This window comes from Pectinophora gossypiella, chromosome 26 (assembly GCF_024362695.1).
Source record: "Pectinophora gossypiella chromosome 26, ilPecGoss1.1, whole genome shotgun sequence".
NCBI lineage: Eukaryota > Metazoa > Arthropoda > Insecta > Lepidoptera > Gelechiidae > Pectinophora > Pectinophora gossypiella.
In genome coordinates, this window is record NC_065429.1 from 6528232 (window position 1) to 6549405 (window position 21174).

Consider the following 21174-nt stretch of genomic DNA (forward strand, 5'->3'; position numbering starts at 1 on the left):
CTCGCTCATATGCAACCCGTTTGACGTGTGCTGTCAACGTAATTCTGTCGGGTTATTGGCTAATATATTTAATAAATATTATTCTTGTCGATTACCCGTCTCTTTCCTTTTCGAGGGATGAGAAAATGACAGGTATAACTTAAAATAAAATTAGATACCATCTAATACAGGAATCAGCACCATTAAAAATGTTTCTCATCATCATCAATTTAAGAGCCACGCTCTTGTCGGTGTAGCATTTTCCATTCCAGTCTTATACTCTCCATGCTACTTTTTTAGGGAAAAATAGGGCAGTGGTTTCCCTCTTGCCTTCCGCCCAAAAATGTTTCTATTAAGATATTATTAGGTACCAATAAATGGTTAAGAAAATAACTGTATTTAATAACCGCACTTTATAGTGATTGCTTTTAGATGACAAACCCATTAATAATTTATTATGTACACTTGATAACCCCATAAAAATTATGGGGTGAATAATTTTTTTATTGCCTTTATCGGGAGAAAATGGCAGAATCAAGCATATTATTTCACTTCTCTTTATTTGTTATAATTATTTTTGTAAATTATGTACCTAAAATAATATAAAAATATTTTCGAAGGTCCTCGCTGTTTGAATAAAATACGTCAAGTAGCGCGATCTATTGACTGATTTTAGAACTGAATACTAAATGAATAGGCTTTTGTCATAAAATATTATTCCTTATTCTATAGGTACTTTTGTTCGGAAGGCGCCATCTATTGTTTGTTCGCAATAGCTTTAAGTTACTACGCGCTTAATTTTCGTTTATAGAATAACCAATAGATGTCGCTTTACAGCAACAGGTATTATCCAACCAAACGACGAAGCACATGAACAAATAACGATTTGACGTGTCGAATTAATTTTCAATTTATGCGTATAATAATTTAGTTACATTTTTGCGCGCGATTGGGAATGACGTTTCGTATGTGAGAATTTCGTTATTTCTTTGTTTATTTTATTATTTTCAGTTATTTTTCGTGGAAACAATGTAATTTTCAGTGCGGTGTGTTCAGCTTTTTATTTTATTGTGTTGTTTTTCACTAAAATGAAGGTGATTGAGGCAAAAATCGTTGTATTAGGATCACAAGGTATGCGTATAAATCATTTTGAATTGAATTCTTGGATAGTGATATAATGTTGTAAATCGACTTTGTATACGCTAGAATGATTAATAGGAACATCTTACTTGTGCATTACTTATGTTTTATAACAGTGAAAGTGTACTAGATTTAATGTGAATAGGTCTTTTTCTTTACGAGAATTTGATATTAGGTCCACTATAATAATCTTACAAACATTTTTGTTGTGCTGATTTTCCGTAATTATACAAAATCTGTAAAAAAATTGCGGGTAATAAGGAACTTTCCAGGCAGGAGTAGTATAGATGGCGTTGTAGTTTTAACAAAATAGTTACCTATTTTGTTATTACTTGGGTACAATTAGGCAGAAATATATGTAAAAATAATTGTTGCCTGATATTTGGATCACATTATGTATAGAATTTATTATACTACCTACATTGCTACTCTTTATTTTGGCTGTAATAAATAGGGTCATTATTTATACCCAAAAACAAACAATGTCTGTTATCCATGAAATTAGAAGGTAATCGAAGGAAAATCAAACATACTTTATTGCATCAAAATAAAAAGAAATATGTACAAAAGACTTAACTAGGTACATGGTAAATGGCAGCCTTATCGCTTAAAGGAAATATGTAAAAGTTAAAAGATTGCGGGTAAAAACTATAAGTACAACTTACCAATAAATACATGCACAATAAAAAATATATACATACTTACATCATCTTCTCCCTAGCATCATCCCGTTTTTCACAGGGTCCGCTTACCTAACCGGAAGATTTGACAGGTCCGGTTTTTTACAGAAGCGACTGCTTGTCTGACCTTCCAACACGTGAAGGGAAAACCAGCCCAATACAGGTTAAGTCACATACCTCCGAAAATGCATTTATCGGGTATGTGCGTTTCCTCACGATGTTTTCCTTCACCGCAAATACATATATACAAAAATAAATAATATAACTCTATGATCAACTGTGAAATGATTGTTTTTAATATAATATTATCAAAATTTTTATCACTATTACATCATTATAGACGATAGATTATTATAAAGTACCTATTTTATTATTGTATATGCATCACTTAATGATATTGCGAAGATATTGGTGCTAATTCTAGTACAAACCATCTAATTTTGACAGGTATAACTTAAAATAAAATTAGATGGTGTCTGCAGGAATTAACACCACTATATTTTTCTTAACATGTAATCATCATCATCGCCAGCCCATTAACCTCCCCACTGCTGGGGCAGGGGCCTTCCCTATGGATGGTTAGGGAGATCGTGCCTTAAACCACCACGCGGGCCCAGTGCGGATTGATGGTTATTAATGACTGCTAATGCAGCCGGGAACAACGGCTTAACGTGCCTTCCGAAGCACGGAGGATCTCGAGATGCTTTTTTTTTGTGGTCACCCATCCTATGACCAGCCTTTGCGAAAGTTGCTTAACTTCAACAATCGCAGACCGAGCGCGGTTACCGCTGCGACACCGAGCTCCTCATCATAATATTATCCCGTTTTCACGGGGTCCGCCTAAAATTTACGTGTGTTCCATAAATTTTTAGCCTGTCGATGACCCGTCCCTTTCCTTTTAAGATAAGAAGATGACAGGTATAATTTAAAATAAAATTAGATGGTGTGTATAGGAGTCAGCACCAGTATTCGCAGCCAGAGGTCTATTAGTCAGAAGTTGATATATGTCGCGTCGCGCGCGGCATAGGATCCGTGCCGCGGGCGCTTGTCAGCTTATGAGTATCGAATATCGACCTTGTTGTTTCGCATTAACGCTCCACTGAACTAATCGTATTTTGTATGACCTTTATCAAGGTCAAGGATACTTCCTACCCTCCGTGAGCGTGTACACGCCCGTAATCCCTAATGGGGTTGGTAGCGAACCAAATAATCGACTATCAATTATGTTGTTACGGAAGTGAGTTTCGGGATTGGAAGGAAACTCACTGAGTTCAAGAAACGAATTTATTCACTATACACACGGTACAGTATGAGCAATATAATGTACCCACTTTAGGACTCTGTCGCACTAACATATTTGACATTTAGTGAGACTTACAGTTCAATTTGTCAAAAAAGTTAATGTGACATGGTACCAAAGTGTATACATATTAATGCTCGTGACCGTACAGCTTCCGCATAGGGCTTCGTGGTATGACTTCGTCACTGTCACTTCATCTTATTACACGACACTCGAACACAGCACGAAACACGAAACTAGCACTGCACTAACACTGCACTTAACTCTTCTTAAAACACTGTTCTTCACTTCCACTTTTTCACTACTTTCATTTCTTCTTGCTCCGATCTCTTTAGAAACTAAACTGGCTCTCCTTTCTCTTCCCACTCTTTACTATATACCCTATGGTCTCTTAGCAGAATAGTCGACTTATTTCTCGAATAATCTCCGGTGGAACCAAGGACCAAGTATTGTAACAACCCTTTTACCTATGTTGACGAATAAATGAATTTGAATTTTCAAAGATAAATTATAAAATGTTATTCTAGTGTGACGTTTGACCGCTTTTATCGATGACGTCACAGTACAGTATTTCCATACAAACTCCAAAGTAAACTTTCGTCTTGACGTTTTGTAAAAAGTATCTCATTTGACTAGGTTGTCAAGTAGCCTATTACGAATAAATGAATCGAAAACGCGAAGGGAAAACCAGCTCAATACAGGTTAAGTCACATACCTCCGAAAATGCATTTCTCGGGAATGTGGGTTTCCTCACGATGTTTTCCTTCACCGCTGAGCACGTGATAATCATTTATGATCCAAACATGAATTCGAAAACAAATTCGACAATCATTGATTTACGCCTGTGCTGGATTCGAACCTGCGACCTCCGAATATAATAATATGTATTTACAATAATTTACATTTATTACGAATAAATGAATACCTATAATATATAACCAATCTTAGTGTCACGGGTTCGAAATTTGAATTTGTAATGAGACTTACGGTTGAATTTCTCAAAAAAGTTAATTTGACATGGTTTCATGGTTTGGAAAGGAGAACCATAATGAAGACTATAGAGAACCGGAGAGGAAATATGATTGGCCACCTGATACGACACGATTCATTTATGACAAACATCATAGAAGGAAAAATTGAAGGGAAGAGAGGAAGGGGTAGACCTAGGAGAACATTTATGAAACAAATAAAAGAGAAGGTGCAGGTCGTGTCGTGTCAGGAGGTGAAGGATTTGGCGGGAAGAAGTGAGGAATGGCGATTACTCCACCGACAAGAGCGCAGCTCTTAAATAGAGAGAGAGAGACATGGTTTCGTGTACATATTAGTACTCGTGACCGTACCTCTATGGAATCCAATAACTCGATCGGGATTTTACCCAGCCATGTGCGTTTCGGTATCATTGAAACATTGCAATCAAATCTAAGTTGATAACAACTGAACAACTCAATACACGCTTGATGTCTGTACCGTCGAGGGCCTGATTAGATAAGGTAACAACAGTTACTTTCTTAGCTTCAGTCACACCCCGGACACTTCATACAAAACGCCTCGTTTTACACAGACACTACACATTGACGTTATCGTACACGCGCATCTGTGTGTGTGACGTCTGACGCCATACGATTGCAGACTAAAGTAAGACCGAGGGGGTGAGGTAAACCTAGCTTAAGCTGGTAGGGAGCGGAGAGTTGCCGTTCTATACGTAGTATTATTACTCATTCTATGCTTCAGTGCTGGACTGGAAGCTAACATAAACAGCCTATATACGTCCCACTGTTGGGCACAGGCCTCTCCTCAATAAACCGGAGGGGGTATGGAGCATGCTCCACCACGCTGCTTCAATGCGGGTTGGTGGAGGTGTTTTTTTACGGCTAATAGCCGGGACCAACGGCTTAACGTGCCCTCCGAAGCACGGAATCATCTTACTTTTTTCGGACAATCAGGTGATTCAAGCCTGAAAAGTCCTTACCAAACAAAGGACAGTCTCACAAAGTGATTTCGACAATGTCCCATCGGGAATCGAACCCGGACCTCCAGATTGTGAGCCTAACGCTCTAACTACTAGACCACAGAGGCTGTTAAAATCGCGTTCACGGATTTAGAGCCCGAACCGGGATTTATAAATAAAATATGTACCTATATTTTATTTCGGATGATTGAGACCACTCGTGCAGTTTTTACTAACACAGATATAAGGCGTTGTACAACTTTAACGTGATAATTACCAATTTTCTCAGTACTCGAGTACATAATTATTCCAAAATACAATGTAACCGCAGAAGCACATATAAAAATAATTGTTATCCATGAAATTAGAAGGTTAAACAAAGGGAAATCTGTCTTCTTCTATTGTATGGGTTGTGAGGTGAATTACCAACCTCATCAACCCTGGTGTCACGGTTACTATTGAGCCGCCAAAGGCCCCTGACATGACTCATATAACGACTACCACCAACGGCTTAACGTGCCTTCCGAAGCACCGATCGTCTTACTTTCGGACAATCAGCCTGGGAATGTTCTTCATTCAATATCGGTATTATTTGACTTGACTACCAGACTACGTTTCTCAAAAACAATATAGATGGCGCTGTACAGATTTTCCTTCGTTTAATCTTCTGGATATATGACATATTGATTATGATTATATTCAATTCAATGTAAGTATTAGCCTGTTCCGATAAACTCGTATCTAGAGTGAGTTATCAGCGAAGAATCTGAGGTATTACGCAAATCGCTACTGGATAACAGCCGATGACATGAAGATTTAACTATGATAGATCTATGTGAATCAGAAATACCTATTGTTTGGGAATTTATCAAATTCCAACGACAAAGGTGTATAGTATACACACCCACTGCTCCTAGCATTATCCTGTTTTTCACAGGGTCCGCTTACCTAACCTGAAGATTTGACAGGTCCAGTTTTTTACAGGAGCGACTGCCTGTCTGAGCTACCAACCCGAAGGGAAAACCAGCCCAATACATGTTAGGTCACATACCTCCGAAAATGTATTTTCGGAATGTGGGTTTCCTCACGATTTTCCTTCAACGCTGAGCACGTGATAATCACCCGAAATTTTCGGGATCTCGTCAAGTTCATAAAAAAAAAATGTAAAGTTAGGATGGCTGAAAACGATGAAAACTGCTTGTTTGTGATAGTGAGATTGATTAAACAAAATATTTTTTGAAAAAAAAAAAAAACAAGTACCTTTATTCTTCAAAATCACTAACTAAATAATTAAGTTTTCTTTAGAAATTCGCCCAATCCCGTAAATCTCGAATGGGATCTCGTCATATTATCTTTCGGGATCGAAAAATTAGGCAATATCTCGCGAGATCGGGATAGCATTCCCTTGGTGCTTGCCTGGGGCGCTCTGGTTGGCAATAGTTATCAGCCTTTGTGATAGTCGGTATGTGAAACGAATCAATGCGCCCTCCAGAAACTTCCATGATGTCCAGGACGGGTGAGCCCAACCCAGTTGCTCCCCTAGATACGGGGCTGCTGGCCAGGGTGGACCAGTCTTGTTGATATTGACTCCCCCCCCCCATATTGCGGCGCCCGGTGCGGTCGCTCCCACCGCCCTAAGGCCGCCACTGGCTTCTTCTTTGCGAGTCGATGGCGATCGATACTAAATTTTTGCTGACCAATAATTGGCCACGCTTACGGCATTGTCAGTGGCTTCGTAAAGGTCTTTAATAGTGCAGGTGTTAGGGCACTTAGGACAGCACAGAAGGTGAGCCATAGTTTGTGGTGATACTCCACTAGCACTCATCGCAACCATCAACCAGGTATCCCTGCAGAGATTATCCTTGCAGCGGCCAACCTGTGTCATTGGTTATGATATTGGGTTAACCCCGGAACTTCTGATATTCCAGGAGTGGGCAAAACCAGCCTGGTCGTCCGCTACATCGGCAAGATGTTCTCCAAGCACATATCGCCCACCATCGGGGCCTCCTTCTTCACCTGCAACATCAATGTCGACGAGGCCAGGGTCAAACTTCAGGTATTATTTATTTGTTTGTAAACAGTAGAACAGACGAAAGAAATATACGAAGAAACAGACAGTACGGTCACGAGCATTAATATGTATTTTTGGCACCATGTCACATTAACTTTTTTGACAAATTGAACTGTAAGTCTCACTAAATGTCAAATGTGTTAGTGCGACAGAGTCCTAAAATGGGTACATTATATTGCTCATGACTGTACAGGGGGTTAAAAGGCCACATCGAAGCATCATCATCTCCCATCATCATCATCATCATCAGCATCATTATCCCGCTTTTCACAGGGTCCGCTTACCTAACCTGAAGATTTGACAGGTCCGATTTTTACAGAGCCGACTGCCTGTCTGACCTTCCAACACGCGAAGGGAAAACCGGAAAAAAAATGCGCACACCTAAATGATTATCACGTGCTCAGCGGTGAAGGAAAACATCGTGAGGAAACCCACATTTCCGAGAAATGCATTCGGAGGTATGTGACCTAACCTGTAGGTATTAGGCTGGTTTTTCCTTCGCGGGTTGGAAGGTCAGACAGGCAGTCGACTCTGTAAAAACCGGACCTGCACTGGTCAAATCTTCTGGTTAGGTGAGCGGACCCTGTGAAAAACGAGATAACGCTGATGACAAATTAAGTAAACATCATCATCATCAGCCCATTAACGTCCCCACTGCTGGGGCACGGGCCCCTTTCCTATGGATGGATAAGGAGATCGGGCCTTAAACCACCACGCGGGCCCAGTGCGGATTGGTGGTTATTAACGACTTCTAATGCTGCCGGGACCAACGGCTTAACGTGCCTTCCGAAGCACGGAGGAGCTCGAGATGAAAACTTTTTTTTTGTTGTCATCCATGCTATGACCGGCCTTTGCGAAAGTTGCTTAACTTCAACAATCGCAGACCGAGCGCATTTATTACCGCTGCGCCACCGAGGTCCTCACATATTTTCATGAATATTCCAGGTGTGGGACACAGCAGGCCAGGAAAGGTTCCGCTCCATGGCTCCGATGTACTACAGGAACGCCAACGCAGCGCTGTTGGTGTTCGACATCTCCAGCGCCAGCAGCTTCCAGGCTATCAAAAGCTGGGTTCGGGAGCTACAGAGGTTCAAAAAAATTCGAAAATATTTATTTTTCAAAATTGGCTTACAAAGTTAGCACTTTTTGAACGTCAAAAATTAAATTACATATTATGTAGCTACCTGTAAAACCACTACCACATCGGAATCTCTAACGCTGAGGGAAAGACGTGGACAGAAAACCTCCCAGCACAGGGCCCTAGTCCTACTGTTTCATGTTTTCCTTTCTTTTTAAAAAAAAATCCAGTTTGTATTACATAATTTATAAACTTAAATACAATGGTATTCCAATTGCAGTTAGTGGAAGGAAAGTGAAAAATAAAGAGTTTATGTGACTTTTCACTAGCATTGTCCCGTTTTTCACAGGGTCCGCTTACCTAACCTGAAGATTTGACAGGTCCGATTTTTTACAGAAGCGACTGCCTGTCTAACCTTCCCACCCGCGAAGGGAAAACCAGCCCAATGCAGGTTAGGTCACATACCTCCGATAATGCATTTCGAGAATGTGGGTTTCCTCACGATGTTTTCCTTCACCGCTGAGCGCGTGATAATAATTTATGATCCAAATATGAATTCGACACATTTAAACAAGTTATATGTTGAATTTTTTATGTTATGTCATATCCATACCCCCTCCGGTTGATTGAGGGGAGGCCTGTGCCCAGCAGTGGGACGTGTATACGCTGTTTACGATTTATATCTAAGTATCATAACATAACAGCCTCCGTGATCTAGTGGTTAGAGCGTTAGGCTCACGATCTGGAGGTCCGAGTTCTATTTCCGATGGGGACATTGTCGAAATCACTTTGTGAGACTGACCTTTGTTTGGTAAGGACTTTTCAGGCTTGAATCACCTGATTGTCCGAAAAAGTAAGATGATTCCGTGCTTCGGAGGGCACGTTAAGCCGTTGGTCCCGGCTATTAGCCGTAAAAACACCTCCACCAACCCGCAGTGGAGCAGCGTGGTGGAGTATGCTCCATACCCCCTCCGGTTGATTGAGGGGAGGCCTGTGCCCAGCAGTGGAACGTATATAGGCTGTTTATGTATATGTTATTATTAACCAAACCATCTCATTCCAGTAACGTGCCAGAGCCAATGGTGCTGTCTCTGGTCGGCAACAAGTGCGACCTCACCTCATGCAGGGCGGTGACTGAAGACGAAGCTACCCAGTATGCAGCTTCTATAGGAGCGTTGTACTGCGAGACATCCGCCCTGCATGACCAGGTAATGATGAACTGGTGCTGATTCCTGAACATCATCATCATCAATATATATTTATTTGCATGTATTTATTGGTAATAAGTTGTACTTATAGTTTGTACCCGCAATCTTTCAATTATTTTTTTTACATTTTTCCTCACCTTATCGTTGTCTGGAAGAAATCGCTTTAAGCGATAAGGCCGCCATTTGCCATGTACTTAGTTAAGAGACTTTTTGTAATTATTTCTTTTTATTTTGGTGCAATAAAGTGTATTTGTATTGTATTGTATCAATTTAAGAGCCACGCTCTTATCTGTGTAGCATTTTCCATTCCAGTCTATCAAAGGTCAATTCCTTGACGTCCCTATAAGACACGACGTTAACTTTTTCTTTAATCTGTTCCATGTAAGCTCTTCTTGGTCTTCCCCTTCCTCTCTTTCCTTCTAGCTTCACTTTTTATCCCTGTCAATCATCCGTCCCTTTCCTTTTCAGCGGATAAGAAAATGACAGGTATAACTTAAAATAAAATAAGATGGTGTCTACAGGTATCAGGGTTATTGTCGCCGAATGAAAAATAATAATAATAAAAACACTTTATTGCACACAAATTCACAAAACGCTTACAGGATAAACTTATTCTAAGGTGGGCAAAGGCGGCCTAATCGCTAAGAGTGATCTCTTCAAAAAAATGTGAAATGTGTGTGAATGTGTGTGTGTGTGTGTTGAAAAATGTGATTGTACTGTCCAGGGCATCGACCACGTGTTCCTGAGCACGGCGTCAGCCCTCCTCAAGCTGTCGGCCACGACCCTCATGTCTTCCCTGCGCTCCTACGACTCCGCTGACGGAGACTCGGACCGAGTGCCTATGGGTATGTACACCAGTTCAAATTCAAAAATATCTTTATTCAGTAGGTAACATAGTTACACTTTCATCTTCCTCCACATTCATCAATCGCTTCATACACGCACGCCGGTTCAGAGTAGATCGTACTAAACCTTTTCTTAGGACATCTCCAATTTGGTCCATGTAAATCCTTCTAGGACTGCTTTTAAACTATTAACTATATATAAGGTAAATGTTCATGTGAATGTACACCGTTCATTAATTGGTGCGAATAGGGTGCACGTACAAATGGACGCCCGTTAATTTATTGGTTGACGCCGGTTTTTATGAGCTCGAGTGGTTGGCAGTTAACCGAGCCTGTCGTATGTTTTTTAAATAATATTTCTTTGGACAAATTCAAAAATAGAATTATTTAGTAGGTTACACTTTGAATCGTCAATTTTTACATAACGAACGTCTCATCCGCCTAAAACTACTGCAGCTTCCCACAGCCTGTATAGCCGGGGAAAAGAAGCTGCAAGAAAAACCTCGGCACAGGGCCCTAGACGTTCAAAATTTATTCTCTAAACCGCTTCACTGGCATTTTTCAATGCCAGTAGCAATATAATGTACCCACTTTAGGACCCTGTCGCACTAACATATTTGACATTTAGTGTGACTTACAGTTCAATTTGTCAAATAATTTAATGTGACATGGTACCAAAGTGTATAAATATTAATGCTCGTGACCGTACTACACAACCAGTCATACTCAGACGTATTATCTTCATTGCTTCGTCGAATAGATTAGAATTGACACTTGTAGTACCACATACCATGTCGCCAGTCAGCACTGAGTTTTGAGAGAAAAAAAAAATCATAAAATAAAAATAAAAAGAGGGTATATATTATCTCGTTCCGATCGCACCTGTCACTCGTCATTTCACAGTTACAGTGTCCCGTCAGTTCGCACGTATTTACTTAATCGTTCCGAAAATAGTGAGACTATATCCTTGTGAAAAGTGTATTTTTGTAAAATATGGGGAAAAGAAAGCGAGAAAGCGACGACTCACATGATTTCGACTATGTAGTTCGGAAGTTGAAGAAGCTTGAACGAAAATTAAACGGACGGCGGCGGTACAGGCGCCATGACTCAGTTGATTTAGAATCTCCGCAATCATCAAGGAATTCACCGATTCTTTTGGAAGGTAAACTACGTTATTTATTTAACCTCGCTGCAAGCTCAATGATATGTTATGCAATGCAATATAATACAGCATCACGCCTGTATCCCCTAGGGGGTAGTCAGATGTGTATATTATATATATACCCACTCCTTGCAAGCTAATTTTTTTTTTATCACGTGTAGGGCAAGTACTGCGGGCAACCATTAGGGTTGTCACTTTACTTGCTGACGTGGAAACATATATTACGAGGATGCGAGCAACCACTACGGTTGTCAATTCACAGTGACCTAATAAAAGGAGAAATATCTTTTATAGCATGGGCCTCTTTTTTTTTTTTGATCACGTGTAGGGCAAGTGCTGCGGGTAACCATTAGGGTTGTCACTTTACTTGCTGACGTGGAAACTCATGAGGGTGCGGGCAACCACCAAGGCTTCGTGGTGATTCAACTAAAGAAGAAATAGTCTTTTATAGCATGGGATTTTTTATCACGTGTAGGGCAGGTACTGCGGGCAACCACTAGGGTTGTCACTTTACTTGCTGACGTGAATACATGCAAGTTCGTGGGCAACTGCAAGGGTTGTCACTTACTATATCACCCTAAAAATTAAATGTCTATTTCAGACGATGACTTACATTTCGAAATGGATCCCTCCATGGAGGAACACGTTCCGACGGATCCGCAAGAACTTCCTTCTGAACCGGTACCATCGACAAGCGCAATCGCCGCAACCATAATAAATAGCACCCCCGCCTCACCCGCGCCCCGTTCACAGCCACTATCGCCTCCGCCGACAGCAGATCAGGATAAAAATGCAGTAGACGCTTCACTGACTACTCCGGAGCTAGACAGTGCTATTTTAGAAATTTTTGGAGACGATCCATCAGTTATCAAAGATTATGGACAGGAGATACAGAGTGATCTCGCAGTAAGGCTACAACACATTGCTACGAACGGACTTTCAAAAGAAGCACGTAAGGAATTATGCGATAAGTACTTGCCTCCTAGCAACTGCCCTCTTATCGACGCTCCGCAACTTAATGCAGAAATCAGGGCTGCTATTTCAGAACCAGTTTTAAAGCGCGATAAAGGTATCGAGCTAAAACAAAAGCAGCTTGGATGCTCAATCACATGTATCAGTCAAGCTATCAGTATTCTTGTATCGCAACAAAATAAAGATACGTCGGTTATTAAACTTTTGATGGACGCCAACCGCTTACTATGTGATCGCCAAAACCAAGACTCGATGACGAGGCGCAACTTTATATTATTCACCCTGAAAAAGGATATGAGGGATGAATTAATAAAAACAAAAGTAGATAAACTTCTGTTTGGTACTGATTTCGCAGAAAAACTCAAAATTGCTAAGTCCATTTTTAAGTCCAGTGCTGATCTAAAAGCACCGATGCGTTCTAATAAGACTGCAGCAAATAAGATCAAGACTGCGCCTCATACAGCCGCAGCACCGCCTCCACCCAGACAAAATTTAAACTGGAAGGGTCCTCCCTCAAACCGCAGGCCTCAAGTGAGCCAGAGGACCAGGGAGCCTGCTCAAAGGAGTCTAGCCTCGCAACACAGCAACTCGCAGACATCGAATCGAGCGCCGCCGCAGCAGAGGCAGAGACGCCGCTAGAAGCCAACATGGTGAGACACGCCGGTAGACTTTCTCACTTTTACAACCAATGGTCCCTTCTAACTAAGGACCAAGTAATACTTTCATGGATAGCTGGATATGAAATCCCCTTATCTCGTCCTGTTGTACAATTTCATTTGCCCTCGAATGATAATTTTTCTAATGAGGATAGAATACAAATCACAAGATGTATTAACGATCTTTTAGAAACTGGTGCCATATCTGAATGTCAACCATGTAATGGACAATACTTATCGAATATTTTTCTAGTGCCGAAGCCAAACGGTAAACATAGATTCATTCTGAATTTAAAGAACTTTAATAATCATATTGATACACAACATTTTAAACTCGAAGACTTACGCACAGCCCTCAAGCTAGTCTCAGAAAATTGTTATATGAGCACACTAGATCTTCAAGATGCGTATTTTTTGATAAGTGTTCATAAAAATTCAAGAAAATATCTCCGTTTCAAATTCTGCAACAGATTATACGAGTTTAATGTCCTACCGTTTGGCCTCAGCACTGCACCGTTCGTCTTCACGAAAATAATGAAACCCGTCGTTAAATTACTAAGATCTTGTGGTCATCTCTCTACTATATATCTCGATGACATTCTTTTGATAGGGAATACACAGGAAATATGCCAAGATAACATACATACTACAAAACGATTGTTAACAGCGTTGGGTTTCATTATTAACGAAGAAAAAAGCAATTTAGTGCCAGATACTAAGTGTAAGTTTCTTGGATATATAATAGACTCACAAAAATTTCAGGTCACTTTACCCCCAGAAAAAATTCTTAAGATTAAAAAGCAATTAAACCACTTTAAACACTTAAACCGTTGCAAAATCAGAGATTTTGCTAGCTTAGTAGGACTACTCGTTTCAGCATGTCCAGGTGTAGAATATGGCTGGCTCTATACGAAGGAATTCGAAAGGCTAAAATACCTTAACTTAAAGAACGACCCGGACAATTATGATAAATACATGAATTTACCACAATCTCTGATCCCCGAGTTCGAATGGTGGTGTCATGCTATTAATAAACCGGCTAGTACTATTAAATTTGATGAATACGGACTGGAAATTTTTAGTGATGCTTCAACTACGGGGTGGGGAGCAGCGTGTGGTGAGGAGACTGCAAGCGGCGCCTGGTCCGTTGAAGAAAGATGTAGGCACATAAATTACTTGGAGATATTAGCAGCCTTTTTTGGTTTGAAGGTATTTGCCAGAAACAAGTCGAATTGTCAAATACTACTTCGGGTAGATAACACCACTGCAATCTCCTACATAAATCGGATGGGCGGTGTGCAGTTTCCTCACCTTACGCGAGTTGCAAAGGACCTATGGCAATGGTGCGAGACTAGAAAGATTATAGTGTATGCATCGTATATTAGGTCGGCCGACAACTGCGTAGCGGATCTAGAATCGCGACGTTCCCACCCAGACGTGGAATGGGAATTGAACGATTTTGCATTTCAGAAAATTGTCAATATATTCGGACAGCCAGATCTGGACCTGTTTGCCAGCCGACTTAATAAAAAATGCAGAAACTATGTATCTTGGTTTAAAGACCCTGACGCAATTGCAATAAATGCGTTCACCTTATCTTGGTCTAAATTTTACTTCTACGCTTTTCCGCCATTTACGATGATTTTGAAGACCTTGAGAAAAATTATAAGAGATAAAGCCACTGGCATAGTGGTCGTCCCACTTTGGCCCACGCAACCGTGGTATCCCTTATTCAGCAGGCTACTCACATTAAAACCATTGCTATTCGAACCTAGAAGCGACTTAATTCTCTCTCATTCCAGCGAACGCGACGTCCATCGACAGCTTACCTTGGCTGCCGGGATCTTGTCCGCGAATCGCTACTGAGAAGAAATGTACCGCCACAGGCCATTAATATAATGCTGTCCTCATTATCGGATAATTCAATTAAGCAGTACGATACGTATTTGAAAAAGTGGCATCTTTTTTGTAATTCTAATGATAATTGTGTGTTTGAACTTTCAGTTCCAAAAATTATAAGTTTTCTCACCCAGCTTTTCGAAAACGGAGCCCAATATAATACAATTAACAGCTGTAAATCTGCTTTATCCCTAATTTTTGGGCCTCAGTTATGTAACGACGATCGTATTAAGCGATTTCTGAAAGGTGTTTTCAGATTACGCCCACCATTACCGAAGTATAATCAGACCTGGAACACTTCAACCGTGCTAGATCATTTGTCTTCTTGGTACCCGAACGAGAACTTGAGTTTGGACCAAATCTCAAAAAAAATGACAACTCTTCTTGCTCTTGTTACTGCTCACAGAGCACAAACACTAACTAAAATTCTTATTAATAATATTGAGTTTCAGCCAGATAAAGTAATTATTAAAATTCCGAGTCTCATAAAGACTTCCCGGGCAGGTGCAGCACAACCGATACTTTCACTACCCTACTTCAATGAAAAACCGCAAATTTGTCCTGTTAAGACACTATCTGCATACTTAGATAAAACCAAGTTATTACGGGATAATCAGCAGCCTCTTTTCATTGGCCTAAAGAAACCTCATAAATCAGTGACTTCTCAAACGATAAGTCGCTGGATTCGATTGACTTTAGGAGAATGTGGCATAGATACCACGATATTTACAGCACATAGTACGAGGCATGCTTCAACTTCCAAAGCACATAGCCTCGGGGTAAGCTTGGACTTGATAAGAAAAACAGCAGGTTGGAGTGGCTCCTCTAGCGTATTTGGAAAATTTTATAATAAGTATATTCCGAGTAATAATGAATCATCTTTCGCTAGAAGTATTATGTCAAATAATCTTGTTAACGATTGATTGTTTATCCAAAAATATTTTTGTTAAACACATGTAAATTCTATACTTTTCGTTCAATAGTTTATCGATTTATTCATTACATTCATAAATGTAAACTTGTTGTGATTACTCCAACATATTGTATGTTTTATTTACTTTAATATTTCACTACCTATTTCTCTAAAGATCTACAAGTGTCAATTCTAATCTAGAAGACGAAGCAATGAAGATAATTGATGATTAAACGAACTTACCTTACGTGAAGTTCTATCATAATTATCTGAGTTGCTTCGTCGAATAGATTAGAATCCCACCCTCCTCGTCTTGATTTACCCCCCAGACGTGAAATATCATAATGATAGACCTCTGAACTAAATGACGAGTGACAGGTGCGATCGGAACGAGATAATATATACCCTCTTTTTATTTTTATTTTATGATTTTTTTTTTCTCTCAAAACTCAGTGCTGACTGGCGACATGGTATGTGGTACTACAAGTGTCAATTCTAATCTATTCGACGAAGCAACTCAGATAATTATGATAGAACTTCACGTAAGGTAAGTTCGTTTAATCATCAAATATACAGGGTGTTACATAAATAGCCTATATCCGTCCCACTGCTGGGCACAGGCCTCCTCTCAATCAACCGGAGAGGGTATGGAGCATACTCCATCACGCTGCTCCACTGCGGGTTGGTGGAGGACACCATACAGGGTGTTAGTGACACCATAACGAAGGTGAGGTCGTGGCCAAACGCGAGCCTATATAATTAAAAAAAAAACTTCAACATTCCAGGTAATCCAACGGAAGAAGCAGCCACCCACACGGGGAAGGTGGAGCTGCCAGCGTGGAGTATCACCAGTATTGCCCACGGGGAGACGCAGAAGACCATGTGCTGTTAGCCCAGCGCTGGACGCCCACTGTTGGGCTTGACTGGCCGTCAGACTAGGCGGCAAGAGTGTACTGCCGTCTTGGGATGTTTCAGGGTACCGAACAAAGCATATTTAGTGAATGTTCCCGCCAGTAAAAAGGCGTAAAACTTAAACAAAAAGGCAGATAAGATCAGAGTACAGTCACGAGCAATATAATGTACCCACTTTAGGACTCTGTCGCACTAACATATTTGACATTTAGTGAGACTTACAGTTCAACTTGTCAAAAAAGTTAATGTGACATAGTACCAAAGTGTATACATATTAATGCTCGTGACCGTACAAGAAAGAAAAATTTGAAAAAAAATAGCAGCCAGTGTATATTGAAGAGTTTTTACAACAGGAATGTTCCCACTTTGGGTACATCCCGGGAACGGCGCACGAGTAATAGTGTTTGTATACTGTATGTCCGTTATTCTATAATAAATGCTCCACCCACGTTTCCAAAAGTCAGGGACTCCATAGTCCCGAGTCTCGGGATATGGAAAGGACAAACATAATACAGGCTGTTAGTGACATCGTAACGAAAACTTTGAGGGATGATTCAGACCATGATTCTGAGTCGATATCAAGTGGATTTTTCCGTCGCAAAAATCATGTATTTTTTTTAGTTTTTGTAAATTATTTTCAATTCTATACTTTTGCGATGGAAAATTCCACTTGATATTAACTCAGAATAATCAGCTGAATCATCCCTCTCAGTATTCGTTACGATGTCACTTACACCCCGTACAAGTACATACGGTAGCCATACAAGTAGGTATGGGTGTTAATGACACCGTAACGAATATTGAGGGGGATGATTCAGACCATGATTCTGAGTTGATATCAAGTGGAATTTCCTGTCAAAAAATTCATGAATTTTTTGTGTTTTTTTTTAATTATTTTCCTATCCATACTTTTGCGACGGAAAATTCCACTTGATATCAACTCAGAATTATGGTCTGAATCATCCCTCAAAGTTTTCGTTACGATGTCACTAACACCCTGTATATTAACTGCGCGTTGAAAATAATAACCTGGGGGTTTAAAATGGCCACATCGAAGCAATTCACCTAAGAAAGCAATATTGCTATTTGACATTTGTTCGCATTGCGCACTTATTTTTATATGCGCAAATGTCAGATTGCAACATTGCTTTTTTAGATGAATTGCTTCGATATAGCCATTTTAACCCTCTTGTTTAAACTATGATATGATCGTTGAAGTATGAATGTTATTGTAATAATTATTAAATAATAAATACTGCTCAATTTATCATAATAATAATTAAGTAAGTATAATTAATAATGTATGTATGTTATCTTGTTTACTTAATATTTTTTTATTAAAATGTCATTAATATTAATAATGTTCATCATCATAAATTTAAGAGCCACGCTCTTGTCGGTGTAGCATTTTCCATTCCAGTCTATCAAAGGCCAATTCCTTGACTTCCCTATAAGTCACGACGTTAACCTTTTCTTTAATCTGTTCCATGTAAGCTCTTCTTGGTCTTCCCCTTCCTCTTTCCTTCTAGCTTTCCTTGAAATGAAATGAAATTTATTGTCATAAATGTGGTGAGTATATCGATGGAAGTAAAGCTTATAGCGCTCAGCACATTTAGTCATGTTGTGACATACAATAATGACTACTAAAAAATATTACAAAAACACTTATCTATATAAAAAAAAAGAAAAAAAAAACCTATTTATAAACTGAAAAACTCACTTAAGCTATAAAACTGCTTGCCCTTTAACCACTTTTTGAGTTGGGATCTAAACTTTAGATGGGTTAGCTCTTTAATATGGGACGGAATGGCGTTATATGTTCTCACACACATAGAATGAAATTTTTTATAATAAACTGTAGTTCTAGGAGTAAACTCATTGAGTTTATTTGGATTTCTAAGATTTAGCCCATGGATCTCCCCTGATGTCTTAAACAAATCTTTGTGTGTGTGTGCAAAGAGAGCCAGTTCATATATGTACATTGAAGGAAGCGTATGATGGTAGTGTATGATGTTTTTAATAAATTTGTCGTGTCTTATTAGGTGTCCAATCATCTTGCCTCTTCTGTCCTCAATAATTCTCACTAACTTAACTAACAGATGTCACTGACACCCTGTATTCATTCCTAATCTTGTCCATTCTGTCCACACCACCCTTCACGTTTTTAATTTACGATGTCAAGTTTAAATTAAATTAAATTTTGGGCAGATTCGAGGTCACTACGTATAGTCATATCATTACATTATTTTTTAATTACAATTTTAAGAACGCAAATGTTCGATGGTAAGAATTTATTAATTTCTTTGTAAATACTTAGCTGTATATTTGTTAATAAGAATTATTATATTATTGTTTTATTAATAATTATAATCACACTTTACTTGGACTTTTCAGGCTTGAATCACCTGATTGTCCGAAAAAGTAAGATGATTCCGTGCTTGGGAGGGCACGTTAAGCCGTTGGTCCCGGCTATTAGCCGTAAAAACACCTCCACCAACCCGCATTGGAGCAGCGTGGTGGCGTGGGAGTATGCTCCATACCCTCTCCGGTTGATTGAGGGGAGGCCTGTGTCCAGCAGTGGGACGTATATAGGCAGTTTATGTTATGTTATGTAATAATTATAATATATTTTATTACTTATGGCATGGAATAATGAAATACTACGTATAAAACGGTAATTCTTCGCCCCGCACCATTTCTGGGTCTTTACAACACCTCGTTTTACACAGACACTATACATTCTTCTTATCGTGTGGGTTGTGAGGTGGAATACCAACCTCATCAACCCTGGTTTCAGGGTTATTACTGAGCCGCCAAAGGCCCCTGACATGACTCATGTCATCCTTCATTATGAAATTGATTGTTTCTCAGTAAGCGAATCAAATATATTATTTTGAGAAATAAAGTATCTTAACACTCAAGGTGTTATATTACATATTATGAACCATCAATGACCCTTGATCTCTGTCCATGAAAGGGTTAAACCTTAAAACCTTATGTAACGACTACATACTTTTACATTTTGACGTTATCGTACACGTGCATATGCGTGTGTGACGTCTTACGCCCATACGGTTGAAGACTAAAGTAAGACCGAGGGGTGAGGTACACCTATCTCAGCCGCTGGTGGGGAGCGGAGAGTTGCCGTTCTATATGTAGTATCACTCCTTATTCTATGATTTTGGCTAAAGAGTTAGCACGTCGCACAACAGCGCGCGACGTTGCCAGCTGAAGCGCATGTCGAGCGGATTGTTGTTTGTTTTGAGAGCATCGTTAGTTGAGCAACAATTGTCGAGTGGAGACAAAACGCGCAACAACACTAGCTCCTCTGGCGTTATGTTGTTGACGGACGTGTAGTAGATGTGTAGACAGACAACTTTGTTGAACAAAAGTTCAGCGCTAACTGTCAACATGTTGTGCGCGGCTTATGTAAACATCTGCATCTGTCCATATAACTTGCCTGTAAAGTATTTGTTATGACATGACTATTATATTGAAAGAATTATATTTTTGTAACGGATTGACTTTGTTTCATTCGACAAAATTGTTACATTGGACGTTTATGTAATTAGAAGCCGTGTATGAATACTAAAATAAAAGATAAAGTAAAATCTGCGGGCCTAGCACCGTAAGCACGCGACTCTTTCTCGCTGCGACAGAGATCGTCTGTCTCTTTCTGTGCAGTACTGTGAGAGAGTGACGGGTGACGTATGTTGAGGCGAGAAAGAGTCGCGCTCTTACGGTGCTAAGCCCGCTGCTCTCCGAAATCAGAAGCATTGACCGCGTTGATGAATAATATGTTACTATATTGTCAAATCACATCTATCCTTTTCTGTTACTCAAAACCATCACTTGCCAGAGAGGGAAAGAGCATACGCATGCTGTGAGTGAGACACAGTATAAAAACATACGGTAATAAAGGTAAGTTTGATTATTTTATTTCGATAATTTCGTTTACGCCTACTAATTCTGTTGTTGTGTGTGTGTGTGTGTTTGGTTCTGTGTGTGTTGTGTTCTGTGTGTGTTGTGTTCTGTGTGTGTTGTGTTCTGTGTGTGTTGTGTTCTGTGTGTGTTGTGTTCTGTGTGTGTGTTGTGTTCTGTGTGTGTGTTGTGTTCTGTGTGTGTTGTGTTCTGTGTGTGTTGTGTTCTGTGTGTGTTGTGCTGTGTGTTGTGTTCTGTGTGTGTTGTGTTCTGTGTGTGTTGTGTTCTGTGTGTGTTGTGTTCTGTGTGTGTTGTGTTCTGTGTGTGTTGTGTTCTGTGTGTGTTGTGTTCTGTTCGTGTTGTGTGATAAGCGGCTTCCAGTAGCTCTGTTGTTGTAATTCTCATTTATTTGTCAAAGCCTAAATTACCAAAGACAAACCAAATAAAATCCACAGTTTTTAAAGAATCTCAGCTAGATGACGTTCATGTA

The 21174-nt window shown here is 39.8% G+C and overlaps 2 protein-coding genes across 3 annotated transcripts; both read left to right on the forward strand.

Moving 5' to 3' along the window:
• Window positions 1–923: 923 nt before the first annotated feature.
• LOC126378513 (ras-related protein Rab-31) lies at window positions 924–20283 on the forward strand. Its single transcript, XM_050026923.1, has 6 exons — window positions 924–1110; window positions 6976–7103; window positions 8064–8206; window positions 9260–9404; window positions 10129–10249; window positions 16637–20283. Exons 1-6 carry the CDS (start codon window positions 1068–1070, stop codon window positions 16741–16743), a joined length of 687 nt encoding a protein of 228 aa, XP_049882880.1. The 5' UTR covers window positions 924–1067; the 3' UTR covers window positions 16744–20283.
• LOC126378473 (uncharacterized) lies at window positions 12016–16417 on the forward strand. 2 transcript variants are annotated; one of them, XM_050026861.1, is made up of 2 exons: window positions 12016–13033; window positions 14842–16417. In XM_050026861.1, exons 1-2 carry the CDS (start codon window positions 13031–13033, stop codon window positions 15859–15861), a joined length of 1023 nt encoding a protein of 340 aa, XP_049882818.1. In that variant the 5' UTR covers window positions 12016–13030; the 3' UTR covers window positions 15862–16417. Both variants share the same exon structure in this region, with proteins under 2 accessions (XP_049882818.1, XP_049882819.1).
• Window positions 20284–21174: the final 891 nt, after the last annotated feature.